The sequence below is a fragment of the Brassica napus genome, chromosome A1 (genome assembly GCF_020379485.1).
Source record: "Brassica napus cultivar Da-Ae chromosome A1, Da-Ae, whole genome shotgun sequence".
Classification (NCBI taxonomy): Eukaryota; Viridiplantae; Streptophyta; class Magnoliopsida; order Brassicales; family Brassicaceae; genus Brassica; species Brassica napus.
The window spans coordinates 11149097-11170420 of NC_063434.1; the positions used below are offsets into that span (position 1 = coordinate 11149097).

General features: G+C 36.8%; 2 protein-coding genes across 2 annotated transcripts; one reads left to right on the forward strand and one right to left on the reverse strand.

Annotated features, from left to right (window-relative positions):
- Window positions 1-641: 641 nt before the first annotated feature.
- Window positions 642-7712, reverse strand: LOC106446722 (L-arabinokinase). Its single transcript, XM_048770957.1, has 29 exons — window positions 7378-7712; window positions 7193-7300; window positions 7045-7113; window positions 6873-6956; window positions 6700-6776; window positions 6449-6515; window positions 6286-6343; window positions 6099-6166; window positions 5957-6019; window positions 5746-5799; window positions 5554-5656; window positions 5360-5469; window positions 5128-5247; window positions 4939-4995; window positions 4635-4810; window positions 4389-4557; window positions 4123-4206; window positions 3785-3910; window positions 3517-3647; window positions 3363-3444; window positions 2877-2964; window positions 2625-2668; window positions 2446-2541; window positions 2216-2292; window positions 1828-2028; window positions 1569-1734; window positions 1386-1457; window positions 1098-1298; window positions 642-1008 (listed from the first exon to the last, which is right to left on the reverse strand). The coding sequence occupies exons 1-29, from the start codon at window positions 7480-7482 to the stop codon at window positions 895-897; spliced, it is 2970 nt and encodes a 989-aa protein (XP_048626914.1). The 5' UTR covers window positions 7483-7712; the 3' UTR covers window positions 642-894.
- Window positions 7713-18370: 10658 nt separating this feature from the next.
- LOC106360838 (COBRA-like protein 7) lies at window positions 18371-21243 on the forward strand. The gene is made up of 2 exons (XM_048771005.1): window positions 18371-19056; window positions 19538-21243. Exons 1-2 carry the CDS (start codon window positions 18501-18503, stop codon window positions 20962-20964), a joined length of 1983 nt encoding a protein of 660 aa, XP_048626962.1. The 5' UTR covers window positions 18371-18500; the 3' UTR covers window positions 20965-21243.
- The last annotated feature ends 81 nt before the right edge of the window (window positions 21244-21324 follow it).

The following is a 21324-nucleotide window of genomic DNA, read 5'->3' on the forward strand; positions in this document are numbered from 1 at the left end:
GCTCAAAACGGTTGTTATTATTTGGACGGTGTGGTTATATCAGCTAAAATCCATTGCATTTTGCATACGTTGATGAACAAGGTTGGATGCAGAAAAGACAAGTGGGAAGAGTAAGGACAGTTGGTTGAAAAAAAACTCATAGGATCCAAAGAGAACGCTAAGAATAGAACTGAGCACGTGAATCATGTCGGTAACTCGTTTATTAGTAGTACAGGTGCCTTTTCATATTGTTCGGGTCTCTGCTCTCTTCTTCTTCTTTTACTATTTTTCTATAGAGACTCAGTTTCGATTTTTTAATATAATTGGTCAGAATTGAAGCTCCAACCGGTGTACAAAAACTGTGTTAACGAGCTTTAACATTTGATGTATAGAGATAATAAGGACACTATCATCATTTAGAAAAAAAAATGATTTTAGAAAGGCAAAGAAAAAGTGGTAGGCATGAATATGTAATATTAAAGGTCACATGAGCAAAAAAATTGAAAGAAAAAAAGTTCATTGGGAACCGTGCAAGTGTGAACTATACCGATATGCTAGCAATCCTTCACCCATTCTCAATAACCCACCAACTGCCACCTTACCAACTTGTTCTCAGCGTATTTACTACTTCCATATTCACACACACACACCAACTCGGTAAGTGAAGAGTAAATGTTTTCTTTTGCATCATATATATTTTTTTTAAACAACAGCTTTTGCATCATATATTTGTTTAGAAATAACGTTGCAGTGTACATACACAAGCATCATTTACTAACTTTGAAAAGAACCACATAATTTATTTTATTTTTTTACTCTTTAAGGGTATGATTTTAAGAAACGTAACGTATGGATGACAAACAAATAATAATAAAGTGTCTACCAAATTAGGAAGAGAGAGGCTGAATGGGGAAATCAGAGAGAGATACGACGTCGGATCCGGAGGTAACCGAACTTCCCAGCTCCAGGTGAGGAACCTTCAAATATGAGCGGCAAATACCCTGTCGCAGCTTTGTACCTTTGCTGAATCTGAAACAATTTCATTTTACCACCAACCCATTAATACACAAGGGCTTACTCTCAAGTATTGTATCAATAATGAATCAAAGAGTGCTTACTTCCAGAATTTGTTGGCTGCTGCGCAATGAGTTACGCCCTACGACACAGACTGTCCCACCGGACCCACCGCCAGTGATTTTGGCTCCATACAAAGTTCCATCATCTGTTGTAGACTTGTTGTGCTGCATCCCTTGTACTAACTGGACAAGCCTGTTGGTTCCGTCCGATCCTAGTCCGCACGCGCTGTAGCTATAGTGACACTGAGACCAAACAAAGGATAAACACACAAAAAAAAAAATTAAGATATTAATTCCCTTATCTTATATAACTTAATTTTGATATAATACCTGATAAAGAAGTCCTCCAAGAGCGGTAAGTTGCTCATCTGATGTTGCAGAAGTCAAAAGAGCTTTAAAAGTCTACACAAGAAGCAGCACATGATATGAAACAGCCAGAAAAGGATTACAAAAGCAGAAGAAGATTTTGTGTATTGTTACATGTGTATTACTCTTAAATATCAAAAGACGGACCTTAACCCGGAAGTTTTCGTATATAGGGTGTCTGGCAGGAGCTTTAACACTGTACGAACGTTTTTGATCAATCACTGTGACCGGATCGTCATGATCCGAGTATTCATCAATGAATGTCTGACCCAGCATGAAATCTGGAAGCTTATCAGCATAACGGGCTTCATACCTGCAACACAATCAGAGCTATGAGTATTTTGAAATGGTTCCAAATCTTTAGCAAGTTGAGAACATGGGTAGTTTCAACCCCTTGTGTACACACCTGTGAGGTGACAAATTGCACAGGTAATCTAGTGAAGCTTCGGTCTCAAGCAGCTCAATACCTTCATCCTCTAGTTCTTCCGGGTTACCTCCATTACCATTCGACACTGATTGAGACAGAATCGAAGACGCCATTGACTTTATCATCTTTCTCCCCATGTAGGCACCAACTCTGACAGACCCATAGTCTGCACCTCCAACGCTACAAGATAAAGTGCGTTGAGCAATGATATATAAAAGCTCAAGTTACTCTGCAATCTTTTGAGTAAACGAAGAAAAATGACATTGTTGTGTCTAGATAATTTAGAGGATATTAAGCGTGAGGCCTTTTATAGGCATAGCAATTGAGAGGAGAAAAGAGAAGACACTGGCAGAGAAAGACCATCTACCTGTGTCGAATTCCAGAGTCGATTCCCCAAAATCGGACATGGTTGGGAATCTCAACAAGTCCAATTACTTCTGCAGGCTACATATTTTATTTAATAAGTTAGAAACAAGAGTAGATAGAAATCAACTAAGATCTACTTGGCAGATCATGGCCAGAAAGAAATGGAGATATCATATGTCCTACAAAACATGGTGATCTTTTACTTATAACGTATGCGTTTGTAAGACCTACTTGGCAGATCATGGCCAACAGTTTGTTGGCTTCCCCACAGGACGAAGTCATCTGATCCATAACACCACATGGAGCTCCAACAATATGATTCTCCACCTAGCAGGCAACAGAAGAGAATTAGAAAACACAAACATTGAACAGAGTCGAGAAAAGAGTTACTATAATGCTGAACATGAAACCTTTTGGCAGAGTATGGCAAGATCTCGGGGGTTGATACTCAATCCTGCACATGTAATGAAACAACTGTTGGAATAGGCAAAACTAAAGATGCATTTTTCTTCTTCTGAAACACAGGAAGAACTAAAGATGCATATAATCAAAATTTCCGTGTTTCTGTTTGGTATACTTAGCTATCTCAGATGACGCTAGATTTTTCACCTACGTTCGTGATAATATGACTCTCATTTATGACGATATGTTAAAGAGAATACCATGCGCAGCAGCTACCGCGGACATACTCGCCACCTCCACTGCAGCAGATGAAGATACACCTTTACCTTCAGGCACGGCAGAAGAAACCTAAGAAATCAAAGAATCAGTTAGCTTTGACGTTCGTTATATATGCATAACACCAAGAACAAAATAATAGACACAGGTCTGAAAGTCTGAAGCTTTTTAAGAAACTCAAAAAGACTGTACTAGTACCAGAAAGATCATAGTCTGCCAGAGTTATAACTGAGAGACGTCATAAAGTGGCTCCCTTAAGGGAATATCAAACCCAGGACGGCTAACTTCTTATCCTAAAATTGCTTATTCCAACTCTTGAAATCTTGAAAACGTTCTTTACAGTTTTCATGACTTTACTCATAGAACATGTTAAACTAAAGTGTGTGCAGAAAAAGGATCATGGATAAATCAGGAGGGATTCTGCAGTAGTGAATGATAAGTTCTAAAAGGATGAGAAAAAAATAACGCACCAGAAAGCTGAGGCTATCCTCAAAACGGACGCCAAGTTCTGTCATCAATACCAAAATCGTCCCAGCAACATATGCTGCCCACCTGGAAGATATTATTACCTTGTTAACGGAGAAAAATAAAAGAAGTACTTCAAATAACAGAGGAAAGACTCACTTCTGTGCAGGATCCTGAGCAAAGAACTTCCTCGCTTTTTCATAAGAAATTGGTTTATCTCCATCCATGAAATCAGACAAATCCATGTCAAAGGTAGGGGCACGGTTGCTGATCTCAGACCCATATGAGACCTAAACACACAAATATGCAAGGAAGTCTCAGCAGAACCATAGAGCAAAGCTTAAGCTAACTAGGACAATGCAGAGTTATTGTAAAAGAAAAGTCCGTGGTGTCCATATAAAAAATTCCATCAAATACTCTTACTTACAATTTGGAGAACCGGTGTTGCTACTTGTCCCTTAGCTTGCTGTCGGGCTTGCGCATGTTTCCACAGTCTATGTTTTCCGGGATGGTTTCTTTGAAGAGCTACATGACAAGCTTCCCTTATTGGCATCTGAAGTTGTGGGAACATAAATAAGAAAAATGTTGAGGTCAATCAAAATAGAAGATACTCTGAGAAGGAGGAACTTATTACGACATACTACACAAGACAGAATGATGTTTTTGAGATATGGACTTAAAGAATTGGTCAATAAGTTAAACTACTGAAACTTTAGTCCTTCGACGGTAGATGCCAAACGAAAATAAAAATCAGACACAAGTGACCTGCAAGACAAGGCTTCCTGAATAATCAGCAATTCCACCCATCACATCTAACCTTCCAGGTGCTCTGGCAACAAAGATTTCATCCTGCAAAAGCAAAAAGGTTTATTACGAAAGATGATCGCACCAATTAAAACCTTTGGTTTGGAAATTTCAAGTTGATTTTTGCAAGGCATTAGAGATGACCTCCGGCCATTAATTTTTGTTTTAACTCTTAGTAGAATGCTCTCTAGAGCTACAAGTAAGTTAGAGAAAAAAGAATAAGCTACCTCCCAATTGAAAAGCCCACCAGCAGCTTTTCGCTCACGCATGGTTTTCTTCTCCATACCCTTTTCAGAATCATGAATAGCATCTAGCTTGGCTAAACTCTTAAGGAATGTCCATGTATCTGAAAGACCTTGAACGTCACCTTGAAGGATATCAAAATCATCGCTACAGCTGCAAGAAAGTGACGGGATGAACAAAATTAAAAAGAAAGGAAAATTTGAAAATAGCTACACAAAAACAATACGTACGACTCCACCAGTGAGTTGTTCTCGTTCACTTGAAACGTGGGTGATGATCCAGCAGATTGGCCTAGTTCATTTTCAGCCCTTGAATACCACTCCGGAATCGCAATGTCCCTTCCAGGGACCCTCTGTAGCTGATATCCCAGGATTATTGCATCACGTAATCTTCTTGCACCACTAAACTGTAACACACAAAAGACCCAACTGAAAACCTCAACATAACTTTCTTCAAAAATGATTCTGCTGCTATGATATCAAAGGATCCCATGCACAAGATAATTTAAATTAAAAATTTTGTTACAAACTTTACCTTATCGGAAGCACAGTGTCTTCCAATGGCCGTCTCCTGTAAGATGTGCGCCGCTACCTATCATTGCGCCAGTGTGCAGAAAAAAAAAGAAAGTGAAATTACAGGCCGTATGAAATTCAGGAGAGGGCTTCATCAATTCTCAAAATGTTCCAGCTTAAGAGATACGTGAAAACACGATGGAGCATTTACCTCCCCACCATTGATGCCACCCTCGTAGCAAGGTTTCAAGCTAACTGCACGTTCAAGATATGGCTTCCATTGGCCCATTAATAGATCTCTCCTGATCATCTCAACACCACATTGATAAAACTGCCCAAGAACGTGACTAGGAAATGTGAGCATACAGCCCAAATATTTAAAGTGTACGAACTGAGTTTAATATGGAAAAGACAGTCGGAATGAAAAGAAGAATTGGTTGAACCTCGAGCATATTCCTGAGAAATGGTTCTTCATTGAAATAATCTCTGCGCACAAAGACAAACGGTATCTTGTACGAAAGAGCTTCACTGACGGTGCCATAACCAATTTTCCCTGAAACCATGGAAACATCTACTATTTAAACACCCATAACCATCTAATCTTATTGATTATATCTTGATCAGGTTACATACTGACCAAGCATACAGTCAGATGCAGCTATAATATCAGGCGTATAAGCATCCTTAGCAAGCTTTACGAAATTTGGTGGAAGCTCTTGGGTCTCAGATGCGCCACAAACCTGAAAAAATAATGATAAGTTTAAACAACAGCATAAAATCCAACTTGGGAGTATACATAAACAGATGCAGGGTGAATGTTAAGAGATACCAAACACAGCCACCCGGTCGGTAGTGATGCTTCCTTCAAATTCCACCCTGAGGGCTGCACATGAGAAAAATACGACATAGCTACAAATGAGGATTTGATATTTTCAGTACTCCAAAATAATCATTACGCAATATGTAGAACACATTAAACATAAAACCAGAGAGGAGAAAAACAAAATCATGAAAACTGTCAAATGGAAGAACAGCCAGACCTGTCCACCAAAATTGAGTATAACAACATTCACATCTTCAGCAATCCCAAGTTCTTTCCTCACCTGATCAAAAAGGGGCAATAGATGTTATTTGGATTATTTTTCCGACTAAGATAAGATCAATAAAATGTTGTTGACGGACCTCCTTGCGAGATTTATGAAGTCTCCTCACTACTAATGGTACATCGATGACATCGCGAAAAGCAGGCACTGGGAAATAACAAGGAAACAGAGGTAAGGCAGTAAAGCAGAACACAGTTGGAAGAAATGAAAGAAAATATTTTTCTAAAACAAAAAGGAACAAATTGAAGTTTAGAAATGTTGCATACTTGGACAATACCCTGGGAGGCGTATTAGGAACTCGCAATGAGAATAATCTTCAGCTATCTATGTCAGGGAAGAAAAGTATTAACTCCAAAATATTGAGTACTGACCACATCTTACAAGCTAACAAAAAAGAGTATCCACAGGCTTTACAAAAACAAATTCAACCTGCCAAACGATGGAGCGATGGTGATATCCAGCAGCCATCACGTACTCAGCATAGATAAAGTCCCAACTACAAGAAACAAAATTCAAAATCAAATCGCAACTATAGTTTCACTATAAACATTTTATTCAAATCAAGCGATGGTGAACACTTGATAACAAAAGCTAGGCTGAGAACGTGGCTACAACCCGCTAAAGACCTCGGGCCAAACAAGACACACCAAAACTGATAGTAGAATATAAAAAAGTGTCACCTGAAATTGGTGACACAGACAGAACGTATCCCAGCATCAGCCGCTGCACGGCACGCTACGGGGACAACATCAGACACCTGTGTTTAACAAACGTGAAAAATTTCTCTAGGTGATGATTCACAAAGCAAAAATCCAGATAAGTTAACGATGGGCCGAGAGATTGTATTAATTACCACGAAATCGGCTTTGATAGAATGAAGCCACTCCACTTCAGTTTTCAAGATCTCAGCTCGAGGCACCACAGCTGTTTCGACATACTGTGGAAGACCATCATCACACCAGAGTAAACCGAAAATGCAATCAAGATAAGAATCTTATAGAAGTGATGAGGATAATGAGTAAAACCTTCTCTAACGAAGCAAGACGATCAACAGTCAAAGCATCAGCTTGCACAGCTCCACAGTCCAAAAGAACCTAACAACGTCATAAGAAATCAATCCTTATGTTTCCATTAACCATTGAAAGAGTAAGCAAGTCAATGATCGACAGAAACCTTTCGAATCTTTAGCCTAGGGGACTGAATCTCGGACGTGAAGACGAAATCAGGCGCGCCGGTGACGACATGGACATCGTGCCCCGCCGCGATCAAGTGACGGACGACCTGAAATGCCACAAATTAGCCACGATCGAACGGAAGATGGAAGAATACACAGGACGATCCAGAGAGAGAGAAGGAACCTCGACGACGCGGGTGGCGTGGCCGAAGCCGTGTCCAGTGACGTAGTAAGCGAAGACTAGGTGCTTGCTGGAGGCGGAGACGCCTTCGTTATCGTCAATCCTCATTTTCTTCGACGCAAAAAAGATATCTCACCGGCGATCGCTGAGGGAGAGAAGAAGAGTGAGTGATTCTAAGAACTCAAACTAAATCTCCAGCTTTAATGGGGCTTTTGCGATTTTGTCCTCTACCTCATAAGATAATTAACAACCGAAATTTAATTTCGATTTTATTAAGTTTTTTTTTTCCCTTAAAAATGTAATGCGAAGGTTACGTAAACACACTCGCAATTCGAGAAGATGGATAGAAGGGGATGTTGCGTCTGTGCTTATATGATATTAAAATACAATTAAAATCGACTAGAAATAGCAATGTCAAAAAGTTGAACTACTGAAAGTGTAATATGTGTTTTCTTATCTAAACAGGAAAGGAAAACAATCTATAAGGGTTTGTCGATTTGGACGTTTAACTTACACTTGATCTTATCCGCAAATATCATTATGATCATCCTTCTTGTAATTCAATTCAAATTCGGAGTTAATTCCATAATGAAACATTTTTCCATCGTTGTAGTATCTGAATATTTGTATATTTTCGAGATACTATACTCTTTTTGCATTTTCTGCCACATTTTTTCAACAAAAGAAAAAGAAGCGATTCACAACGGCAACCTTGATGTGTATCAACAATAAAAGATAGCAATAGCCAATAGGATAACATTCACAATAAAAATAAATAGCAACGAGTTGCGGTTGAAGATAAGATCATCATTTATAACGAGGCAGCTGATTTCTGTGACAACCAACAAATGTAAATCCCACTTGTAGAGTCAACATGGTAACATTGGAAGTTGTTCGCGGATCTATCTTATCTTGCATGAAGATTTCTCATTGGTTTAAAACTTTTTAGTGTAAGCTTTTTTTGTCATCTTAAATTTTATTAGAAATGCCCAAATTTACACAAAAGCCTAAAGGCATAAAACGTATAACCAAAAAAAGTCCAAGAAGAGTTCAGACTACAAAAGAGCGACGATCCAAAGAAGTCCAAGAAGAGTCCAGACTGCAAAAGAACCCAAGAATAAACGATACGACGTGTTCAACACAGAGGGAAAGAGGGACACACATAGAGCATAAACGACTTCAAAAACCATCACCGAAGACACTAACCGACAGACCATCAAAACACACTGGAACATGACTTCACAAAAAAGAGCTATTGGTAAATTAAGCAAATAAGCATAGTCACACCGCCAAATCTTTGTCGCTGGAGCACAATAAATCGATATTAACTGAGAGCAAACCTGTTGGATATGGGCCTGACCCTCTCAAAAGGCCCACGGGATAGTTTTCCTGACCCATGACCATGTGGAATAGATCCGGCTTTCCGATTCGCGAGCGACCGATCAGCTTGACTTGAGACTGCTTTTAGCCGATCAAACGAGCGACTGAAAGCAGTCGATTTGACGACTCGAGGCAGCGGCCCGACAGCTCGGTCCAATCAACGAAAAGCCCATCAGGTCAAGACGAGTTAGGTTAACGAGCAACCGCCTATAAAAAGGAAGAGAGAGGCGTCGAGGAAGGGATCCACAAATCATTACACACTTACTTTCGGCTAGAAACTAAGATTTTACATCTTTACTCTCACCGACTTGTTTCTCCGGCGAACTAGCTTTCGTCGGCTTACTTTCCACCATTTCTTTCCCTTTTTGTAACACAATCAAACGATTCATTGATCTAATAAAACGTCTTTGTCTCGATCCACAGACGAGAACTCGTCCCCTTTCTTTACTAGTTTGTCGACAGAAACCCTAAAATCAGTACAACCAAAAAAGCTATAAGATCAGTACCACCAAAAACCCTAAAATGAAATAGATCAGGCCAAACAATCTCCACTTCAGAGTTGAAAGTTCCTATCTCAACAACTGCATCCAAACAAATGAATTTCCTGCATGAAATGCCAGACATCCTTGATGATATGAGGAAACTTGAAGATGAATCGGTCCTATTCGAAGAAAGAAATCTATTCTATTAAAACAGCAACATGACCAATTGATGTAATGTTATGTCCATTTATTTATTTTCTTTATTTAAAGATAAACAAAATATATATATCACTTTTACGTAACCGTTTGTTCCTAATTAACCGTTTTCTCCTATTACATACAATATGATGCATTTTTGTTTGATCGTGGACATATGAGGTGTTTAGTGGCTGACATACTTTCATTGATAATTTATAATATAATTTATAATATAATCGCCTGTTCATATAACCCTAATATAACTGTCCTATTAATAACTAAACATATGTCTACTGTCATATATACACTTCTTTTTCCATATATTTATCGACTACTACCCTAATGTAACCGTTTGTTATCAATATGCAGTTCACCAATAATATAACTGTTCAATATTAGAGCGGGTGGGATTACATTTATTATTTAAGATAGTCAAGTCGATATTGTTTCTATATAAAATTCATTAGCTATTAGCCTATTATGTCTTCATGTATCAAACAACGAAGTGTATATATGTTTTGATAAAGAGTTACTTGACATCTATTCTATTAAAATAGGAACATAACCTATTGATATAAGAGCAGTCCAACTATATTAATACAATTATTAAAATTTCATATTAATCATTTAAGAGAAACATTTTACAAAAAAAACATAAATATGACTAAAACTACAAATATAAAAATTAAATTTCTAAAAAATTGCAAAACAAAAAATATACCCGCCCTTTTAAGGGCGGGTCATAATCTAGTAAGAGGTTAAATTGGAAGGTAACTGAAATAGAAGAAGCCGAGGAAGCATATATCAAAAAAAAAAGAGCCAGGAAAGCTCCAAAGAGAAGCCCTTGTCAACATCGGAGGAAATGGTGAGACACGGAACCAACAGCCAACGGTGTCACCAGAGAAGAGCGATTGTCGTTAAGCCAAAAACCAGCCAGGTGGTGTTGGAGAAACCATTGACTCCCGAGCGTCAAAGATGGAAGAAATCGGCGATAAAATCCTCTCTTTCTGAATGGTTTTTAGAAACAAGAGAGAGAGAGGGACCCCCAATGTTATCAGATGAATTCCCCTTGAGAGGATCATAGTATTAGTGAGGCTATATAAAGCCAAGTGTGTTACAGAAATCTCGGACTTACAGTTATGATCTAAACAAAAGAAGTACAGCAGAATTAAGAATATTCTCCTATATTCTTTCACCCAATGGTTCAGTGCTCACCACATTACTTTTTATTGTAAGCTTCAAAATAAGTCTTTTTATAAAAAAAAGAGCTTAAAAATAAGGAACTAGGATTTATAAAGTATTGTATAAGCATTAGACAAAAAAGTGTTGTATATACTAGAACTAGGATTTATTATTTGTAAAGTATTTTTTTGAATACATCTAAATGAAATACAACTTCTTATTTTTGAAATCAACACAATAATTAGGCTTGGTTCTCTCCAGAGTATGACACCTCAGATTTTAAAATGGTTGTGGGATTGACATGTCATCAAATGAAAAAAAGTTGAGTAACCAATCTAATTATTTTGTAAGTACACGTCAGTTTCACTCAGCCATAATAAGAAAAGAAAAATTAGGAAGATTACCTATCTCTTCTCCTCCTCCTCCTCCTCTTCCTCTGTCTCCTCCTCTCCTTACTCAATTTTTCTCAGACATGGGCTGGTCAAACCCCAACCCTTGCAAATGGGACACCGTCCAATGAGACGGGAGCAGCTGCGTCACGAGGAACCAGCTCAGACATAAGGGGATCCGCGGCACTTTCCCTCCGGATGTCCATAAACTCTCCGAGCTTGTCGTCCTCGAGACTCACGTCAGACGGTCAGAGAAGACAGAGCAGCGGCGTCGGGGAAGACAGAGCAGCGGGGTTGGAGCCGAGCTCATCGTCCTCGAGACTCACGTCAGACGTCGGAGAAGACAGAGCAGCGGAGTCGGAGCCGAGCTCGTCGTCCTCGAGACTCATCAGACAGACGTCGGAGAAGACAGTGCAGCGGCGTCGGCGAAGAAGAAGAGCAGCGGCGGCGTCGGCGAAGAAGAGCAGCAGCGTCGGAGATGGTACTGAAGCGGGGCTGGTTGACGGCGTAGGTTGAAGAAGGCTTTGTTTGACAGCTGAATTAGGTTTAATCAATTGGTTAAACCAATTTGTAATGGTAACCAATTTTTAATTGTAAACCATGTATCCAAATTTCATATCGTAAAGAAATACCAATTTATAATCTGATTTAGTTACAAATAAATTTTTATTTATGTTTTTTTTTAAATAATTAACAGAAAAAAATACTATAAAATTAATAATTTTAAAATAAATAATAACAAAAAAATGATATTAAATAATATTTAATGGCAGACAAAAAAAGAGAATTACACTATGATATCACTAAAAAAAAGTTTCTGTCACAAATGAAAAATATAGACTCTAAATATTGAAATGACCATAATGTTTCATTAAAGAGTTAAATATACACTTATACCCATAGGATTAACTAATTCAAATTTTAGAGTTTTAAGTTAAAAGTGGAGATTTGAGATTGAGATTTAAATTTTTATAAAACAAAAAATAATATTAAAAATAAAAAATTTAAAAATAGTTTCAAAAATTATTTTCGAATTACAAAAAGAAAATTTCAAAAAAATAATTATAAAAAAATTCGAATTTGAAAACATATAATCTAAAACTATAACAATTTTTTTTTAATTTTTAAATTTATTTTAATTTTATTTTTTTATATATCTATGGTGTTAGGATCCTTTTACCTATAAAATGAAACATTTTGGTCATTTTTCTCCTTGTGATCTATTTTTGTGACCAAAAATTGAAAATGATCTATTTAGAAAAATTGCTCTACAAAAAATGCTATATTAATCATAAAAAGTAACACTTATCATTATAGGATAAATTTTTATAATATCTATTAGTGTGTATGCCTTTTGAAATTGTTTAAGCAAATTTGATACACTATCAAGAGCTGCAGAAATTACATTATCAAATTAGATTAATACTAATTCTGTAAAAATACAAAATTTATATAATATCTTTGTCTGCGGCGTAGCGCGGGTATTAACCTAGTGAAATCTAAAAAGTGTTGTGTAAACTAGAGCTAGAATGTTTTGAACTTCACAGTTTTGTTCCAATGGTACTTCATTTCTTGCTTCAAATGAAGTAATGAACATTGACAATTCAAATTTGAAGATATATTATTCACATCTTCATTTTTCTAAAGATAATTATAATTATAAATTGGTCACTAAAATTTATTTATTCTTATATTTTGTCAAAATAAACTATATACATTAATATAATCCAATTAATTTCAATGTTTCAATTATTAATTTCATTTAATTAGATGTTTATTTCGAAGAACATGAAAATGATCATTTTAAAAACTTTTAGCTCGATTAAGAAGAATCAAAGATAAATAAGCTCGTTTTACTCCAAAACACTTTTGTTAATCACTTGTAGAAAATTTTATATACAGTGTTTCTTTACAAAATATGATGTTCTTTGTTTGTTTATTTATGTTATGTAATAATTTCATTATATGAATATTTAATTTATATTAAATAGTAATTGTATTGGATTATTGTTAAAATAAAACAATTGAGTAAAATTAGTAAAACATGAAAAAGTAAAAGATGCTATTAATAATTAATGATGAATTGAAGATAAAGTATATTTGATATATTTTTTAGAAAGAAAGAAAAAATAAAACAAACCATCGAAATACATGTTACTTCATTTTTTGTTTCATTTAAAAAATAGGAAAAATTACATGTTTACCACTTTCATGGTACCACTTTTCATTTTTACCACCACTAAAGAGATATTTTCAAAAATACATTCTTCATTAAGTGGCAAAAGATTCTTATGCCCTTGTTATTTATATATATAATAAATCATTATTTAAATATAAAAAATTAAAAAAAATTAAAAAATTAAAGAAAAATTAAAGAAAAATTAAAAAAAAATTAAAAAATTAAAAAAAAAATTAAAAAGTAAATTTTTTATGTTTTCGAATTATACTTTTTCAAATTCAAACTTTTTTATAATTTTTTTTTTTGAATTTCTTTTTTTGAATTTTTATTTATTTTTGTTTTCAAATTTCTTTTTGAAAAACAAAAATTATGTTTAAGCTATTTTTTTAAAAATTTTATATATTTTTTAAGTATTTATTTATATATTTATTAGAATCCTAAATGTCACATTCCAAAAATCCTACTCCATCCCTCAACTCTAAACCCTAAGTCTAGATTAGTTAATCCTAATGGTATAATTGTCTTTTAACCTTCATTAAAAGTGTGGGTAAAAATGGTTAGTGTAAACATGAAAAATGGTACTATGAATGTGTTATTTGTGGCAATTTCCCTAAAAAATAATCTTTTAAAATTAAAAATGAAGTTAACCATTGAAAATGTCTTTAGAGAGATTATTAGTTACAAAATCCTTTCATATGCCCACATGAATTCAAATGGGTAGGTTCTCTCAAACGAGAGTTATTCTTGGGTTCACCTCCTAGGATGAACCTATAGGTTCACCAACCAGTAGGAATTAGTAATTTCATATTCAATATCTTTTGAAAAATGAAACAAAATATTGTCAATTTATATCATGATTTTAAAATAAGAAAAGTATAAATAGAAAAAAGTACTAACTGCAAAAAAAAATATTTTTAAAATAGTCAGCAAAACACTAAACCCTAAATCATAAACCCTAAACCATTAGGTAAATCCTAAACTCTTGAGTAAACCATACACTATTGGATTAATCCTAAATCTTAAATCAAAAACAATAAACACTAAATCTTAAAAACACTAAACCATTAATCCTAGTCCTTAAACCTTTGGGTTTAGTGTTTTTAAGATTTACTGTTTAGTGTTTTTAATTTAAAGTTTATGATTTATCAAAGAGTTTATGGTTTACCTAAGGGTTTAGAGTTTATCCAAGGGTTTAGGGTTTACCCAAAAGTTTAGAATTTAGGATTTAGGATTTAGTGTTTTTTTTACGGCGTTAAAATAATTTTATAAAATTTCTTTTCTTTTTTGCAACTAGTACTATTTATTTATTTATTTTTACTTTTTTTTTTTAAATCATGATAAATTGACAATATTTTGATTTTTTTTAAAAAAATACTGAATATGAAATAACTAATTTCTATTGGTTGGTGTTCACCATAAGGGTGAACCCGAGAATAACTCATGATGAACAAACCTTTGGTTCCAAATTAATTATCTTTCATCGTATTTGTTAAACAGAATATTGGATAACTCTTTGGTAGATCTCATAAAATAGTATATGTATCTTTCGGTTAGAAAGTACATCTGCGTTTAATGCTATTTTTAGGGTAAAATAATGACATGCTCTTTGTCACAAATGATTTTTTTTTCATAATCGTGGCGTGATTCCAAAAGCTTTACGCAAGGACGAATTACCACGAGATCCACATAATCCACGTTTTACTATCAGCTGGGTTCGAGTTCGGCAACCCGAAACGTTTTAAGTGGTCACAAAGTGAAGATGAAGAGTTGTTTTATTGATTTTTGGGTCAACGATCTATTTCTCCACGAGAACTATTGTATAGCATCAAATGTCTCTCGAACTATTGCCTCATTCTATATATCTCCAAAATAAAAGTTTCCGACTTATTTCCCCATATAATAAAAGTTGAATACTTATTTCTCCATAAAATCAAAGTTTGAAACCTCTAAACTCATAAATTGGATTACTCTTGTTTAATGTACATATGTTAAACCAATAGAAGACCCGACTAACTCAATTAAACTGTCAATAGAAAAACCCAGACTCAGACCCGATAGAAATCCTAATCGAAAGAAAAAAAAACCCTAACTCCGAGTCTGCAAAAATATTCACACTTTACTTCATACAATTTCCCGTACGTTTTGAATGTAAAGAAGTCCTCACGGTTTACTAGTTTAATTCAAAGTGTATTAAAGAGAAGAAAAACTTTTGAGTCTGAGTGTGTGAACCTACCTCTTGTCTTTGAATGACAAATCTTGTTGGAGACACATTCTTTCCACATCTTGATCTCCACTAGAAGCTCTCGCTAGCTTCCAAAAGTTTTCACCAAACTCACATGTCTGTTTCTTGACGTCTCTTGCACACACTTTGTAAAAGATTGCAATAATATTAAGCTTTCCTTGATCCACACGTTTCTTCATCATCACCGGCTCGTCCATGTACCAGCTCGATTCAGCATTCCTATGATTGAAAATGACGATGGATGTTGAAGATACCAAAGTAAGGGATTCTATTAGATTTATTTATGGGCGATCTTTGCCGACGGGATTCTATTAGATAAGAAATTTCAGTTACTTTGTTTTTGTTTACGTAACAGAGAAAGTGAAACTTGTTGTCTGTGTTTTAAAGAATCAATAACTTCTAACAAAATTTTCCCAAATATCAGAGATACAACTGAGACAAAAATCAAAACTGAAGCTTGAGAGAGAAGCTTGAAGTTGTTGTCGGAGATCAATGGCGTTTGTCGGAAGTATCTTCTGACAGATTATCCTCGAAATTTTAACCCAATCGAAGCTCTAGAAGCAGAATTTGCAGCCCAGACATCACCATTACTGCAGCTTTCGGAAATCAGAGATTCAGACAATCAAATTTTGAATATGAATTTTAGCGTTTAAACTTGTTTTTGATTTGGGATCTTAAAGCATAGTTTATGGGTCGGTATAATTTGGTAAAAAGTTACTTCAAACCAGTTTTCCAGTTATATTTCTGTATTTTACGGTTTGGGCAAGTGATTATACCGAATACTGTCTAAACCAATATTCGTGGAGAAATAAGTTTGAATTTTTTTTCTCGGGTTGAAGTAATAGTTCGGGAGACAATACTTCTCGTGGGGAAATAGCTCGTCGAACATTGATTTTTAAACAAGAGTTGAGTCAATGAGCAGTCTTTCCTCTTGGGAAATTAAGTTTGTTTATATAGGAGATAATCAGTGAGATTTAAAGTGGTTTTGACTATATCCCGAAATATTAGAAGATTTATTTTTATCGGTAAGTTTTCTTTTTAAACCAAGAGGCATAAATAAAACACTCTTGATTCAGAGACTGGAAGATAGAGACCCAGAGGTTGGAGATCGAAGTCATGCTCTAATCCAATAGGATTGCTCATGATTAATTTATGTCCAACAATTTTCTTCATAATTACTGCGTTCATGTTTGAAGGTGGAGAATAACTATTATTTTCTCTTGTCCAGTGACCTAAAATTGTGTCTTGTAGTAGTTCCATGTAGTCGTGACAAAAAAAAAGGTAGTAGTTCCTTGTAGTATCGGGAGCATGACATTGTCTCACTTATCATTCAAGATTTCGTGACCTGAGCCATTAAACAAACTTGCTAATAGCGTTCTGGTGCAAGGGCATATGACCTTGAGATTGACATGAGTCTTTTAACTTATTGGGCGCATGGACTAAGCGGGCACATTGCCTAAATTGACATAAACCTTACAAAAGCATGTAAACTTGTGAGCATGTGGCCTGGTGGACACATTACCTTGTAGGCATGTCACATGTGACTCTGGTGTTGATTGATATCATTTGGTTTAGAAGGCGCATGGGCCTGGACCAGATGGTAAAAATGCTGCATGATGTGCTTCATGAGCATAGTATTGTTCTACTTATGAGCAAGAGATCGTGGCTAGAAAGCCAGAGAATGGACTTGAGGATATGCTAGAATAAACATGCGCCTTGGTCTAGTTGATAGTGACCACAGAGATTTGCCAGCTTATGGCTATGCCATAGAGAGAAATCTTCTGGCTTCTGATTCTCTTGTTTAATGACATGTTGCTTTAATAGGTAGCGCATGGCCAGTAAATCACATATATTACCTTTGCAGTGGGATGAGGAAGATTTAAATATTTGAGAATTAAATACTCAATCTGATACAGTTTAGATGGTTTCGTATCTGGAAATACATCAATGGTTCCTTACTCTTTTATATTTTTCTTTTTTTCCCTTCCTCTCTCGTTACGCTGAATATCCTGATATCCTATATTTTTTTTTTCTTTTTATGTGATTCACTCGACTATCTTTTCTTCATATCAACTCGATTTAGCTCTTCCTGATGATTGATTATTCTCATTCCAACACTCTTCCTTAAGATAGGCTTAGACTAAAATAAAAGTTTATCTTGAGGAATGAGAATTCTAATGGGGATCTTCATCTTCATGTGTTTTTTCAGTCACCACACTGGCTTTTCCCTTGTTTTTTTTTCCATCTTACCACCATAACTGTCTTAGACTGACCTTTGGTCTGTCTGAATATAAGGTCTACCATTTTGGTGAAACGCTGATCTACCTCTTGAATCTGTCTCCTTGGACCTGACATCATGAGTCAACCATTTATTTCTTTCAGTCAACCTCTTAACTTAGATCAGTTTGGATGAATTCTACCAATTGATTAATTTTCATGGTTAGTCTTTATGATTCACGTTCTTTAACACTGATTTGGATCATGACTTGCATAGAGAAAAACGGTTATTTGCACTTTTTGTAACATACTCGTTGAATTTGACCCACATTGGTATCAAATACCGAATGATTGGCCCGTTTTGTTTTCTCTAGAAAATCAGTGAATTGATGACGGTCTTTCGTTAGTTGACCACGTATTTCGTTCTCATTCATTAACCTCGTGAAAAGATACTACTATCGAAACAGATCTATTAGCAAGGAATGTTCATGACGAGATTCCATTTTTCTTTCTACTTTTTTCTTTAGTCAACAACACTCATCTTCTTTTTTTTTTGTTTACTAGTGAACAACACAAATGTATTGTTTAATTAAAAAAATTTAAAGTGGTTTTGGTTTATATGTTTAAAAAAAATCTCAGGGCTCCATAGAAATTTGAAATTCGTTTGCAATACACGCGCTTTTCATTACAGCTCACTAAACGCGGTCGCTTTATCATTTGGTTCTCACCGATCTCTTCTTTCGATAACCTTCCCTTTACACACTCATCTCTCAATTTCAAAACAATTCAAACTCAAAACAGCTTCTTTCTTTTTCTGTCTAATAACAAACTTCATTCTTCTCCCATTAGGGGTTTCGATGGATTCAGCTCCCAACTTCATTCCTCTTCCGTTACTCCTACTCTCTCTTCTCCTCCTCGCGTCGATTCCACTTACAACGTCTCAATCCGCCGCCGACACCAACTCATCTTCGCCTTCCGATTCCGATCTATGCAACGGCGTCTTCGTCTCCTACACTCACACCAAAGGATCCAAGATCCCGCCTAACGACTCGTCAAACCAGCCTTACCGCTTCGAATCCGTGGTGACGGTGCTCAACAACGGCCGCGACGAGCTCAAATCGTGGCGCGTCTTCGTCAACTTCTCCCACCGCGAGATCCTCGTCTCCGCTTCCAACGCGGTCCTCTCGGACGGCTCCAGCTTGCCGTTGAGCGTGGAGAACGGCACCGTTTTCGCGGGGTATCCTTCGTCGGATTTGAAGTCGGCTATTCAGACGGCGGGTGACGTCACTCAGATGCAAGCGAGTGTGGAGCTCGTCGGGACGCAGTTCGGTGTGGCGCCGCCGAATGTGCCTCTTCCGAAGAACATCTCTCTCGTTACTGATGGATGGAAGTGTCCCAAAGCCACCCAGAAAGGTATATTTAGGAGTTACCTTCACTGATCTTGGTTTTGCTATGTTAAAGATGAAGTAGTAGATCCCGTTAATCTAGGAGACATTTGTGCAATGCTTTGATTAATAGAGAGAGAGTCAAACTCCAGCAAGATTCTCATTGTTTAATTCCCTACGCATGAAAAAAAAGTCTTGCGTGTGTTATTTAGCTTCCTTCTTTACACCTAACGTTTGAATTAGTCAAATGTGGGAAGTCTACTTTGGACTCTCTGTGATAGATCAAGATCCAAGATTAGCTCATTTCCAAATATGAAATCAGTTGATAAAGGAAATGTCTTTGACATGGGAGACTTGTTCTGTCTTATTAATTCTAGGCATCTATTTTGTACTGTATTGTGAAAAATGCTTTAAGTTTTACTAGTTACGTGCTTATGTGCTAATGCAGATCCGTGATGGCTATTGTTCTTTTTGACTATTGCTTACTTGAATTTTCTCTGTCTCGCTAGGTAAAAATGTGCTGCAAGTGTGTTGCATGCCGGATCCAGACTTTAATAACACAGAGATTATTGATAACGAGTTCCTTCCCCGGCAAAATGGAGATCTCACTATCATGTACGATGTGATCAGATCATACTCATCGAATTACATGGCACAAGTCACAATGGAGAACCATAACCCGCTTGGCAGGCTAGATAACTGGAAACTGAGCTTTGACTGGATGCGGGACGAGTTTATTGACACCATGACAGGGGCTTACCCGAGTCTTGTTGATTCATCTGACTGTATTGATGGCCCACAGGCCAAGTATTATCAAGCTCTTGACTTTTCCAACGTGTTGAGCTGTGCAAGACGGCCAACCATCATAGACCTCCCTCTCACCAAATATAATGATTCTGTCTTCGGGTTTAAACCATATTGCTGCAGAAACGGGACTATTCTGCCAAAGTCCATGGATCCTAGCAAGTCCATCTCAGCTTTCCAGATGCAGGTTTACAAAATGCCTCCGGATCTTAACATCTCTGCTCTTTCACCTCCTCAGAACTGGCGGATCACCGGTTCACTCAACCCGGATTACAAGTGTGGCCCTCCTGTTCGTGTCAGCCCGAGCCAGTTCGTTGATCCTAGTGGATTGCCATCTAACAAGACAGCTTTTGCGAGCTGGCAAGTGGTCTGCAACATCACTCAACAGAAAGACACGAGTCCTAGGTGCTGTGTATCGTTCTCTGCCTACTTCAACGACTCAATCATCCCTTGCAAGACTTGTGCTTGTGGTTGTTCCAGCAACAGAGCTTCTCGCACTTGTAGCACAACATCCCCAGCGCTTCTCCTACCACAGCAGGCTCTTCTGGTCCCATTTGAGAACCGAACTGAACTCACTCTAGCTTGGTCTTATCTAAAACACCGTCCTGTCCCAAACCCGATGCCTTGTGGGGATAACTGTGGAGTGAGCATCAACTGGCACTTGGCTACAGACTACAGAGGAGGATGGACAGCCCGGGTCACAGTCTTTAACTGGGGAGAAACAAACTTTCCAGATTGGTTCACCGCTATTCAGATGAAAAAAGCAGCCCCAGGTTTCGAGAAAGCCTACTCGTTCAACGCAACTGCACTTGATATCAACGGGGAGAACAACACTATTTTCATGGAAGGTCTTCCTGGACTGAACTATCTTGTAGCGGAGAGAGACGGAGACAATCCGTTAAAGAACCCTCGTGTTCCCGGGAAACAACAGTCTGTTATTTCCTTCACCAAGAAACTGACTCCTGGCATCAACGTCCCAGGCGGAGACGGCTTCCCGAGCAAAGTGTTCTTCAACGGTGAGGAGTGCTCGTTGCCATCTATATTCCCAACGAGCAACGGCAACAAACTGAGACACATCTCTGCTATACTCTTGGCATTGCCGGTTTTGGCTCTCTTGATTTTGCGAGTGTAGGTAGTTGTGAAGCCTCTCATGCGTTTTGGCGATACAGTTTCTTGAATGTTTCCCGGTTTACCAGATAACCAGTCAGTTCCCAAGGGTTCCCCGATGGAGAATCAGTCAATTCTTTTTTTCTGCAACCTGTGATTTGAGTGTGGGAAGAAGCTTTTATATAGGTACTAAGAAGATATGTTTACAAGTCTCTTGTATTGTTTCTGACTAGTAATCACTACTAATATTTGTCTGTATACTATTTTTGTTACTCTTCCTCAGTCATTTATTTGTTCCTTATCATCCAAATGACCGAACCAACCACTTTTCTTAAAAAAACAATAGCAAACACAGGTCAAGACTTGTGTGTTGGTGGATGTATTC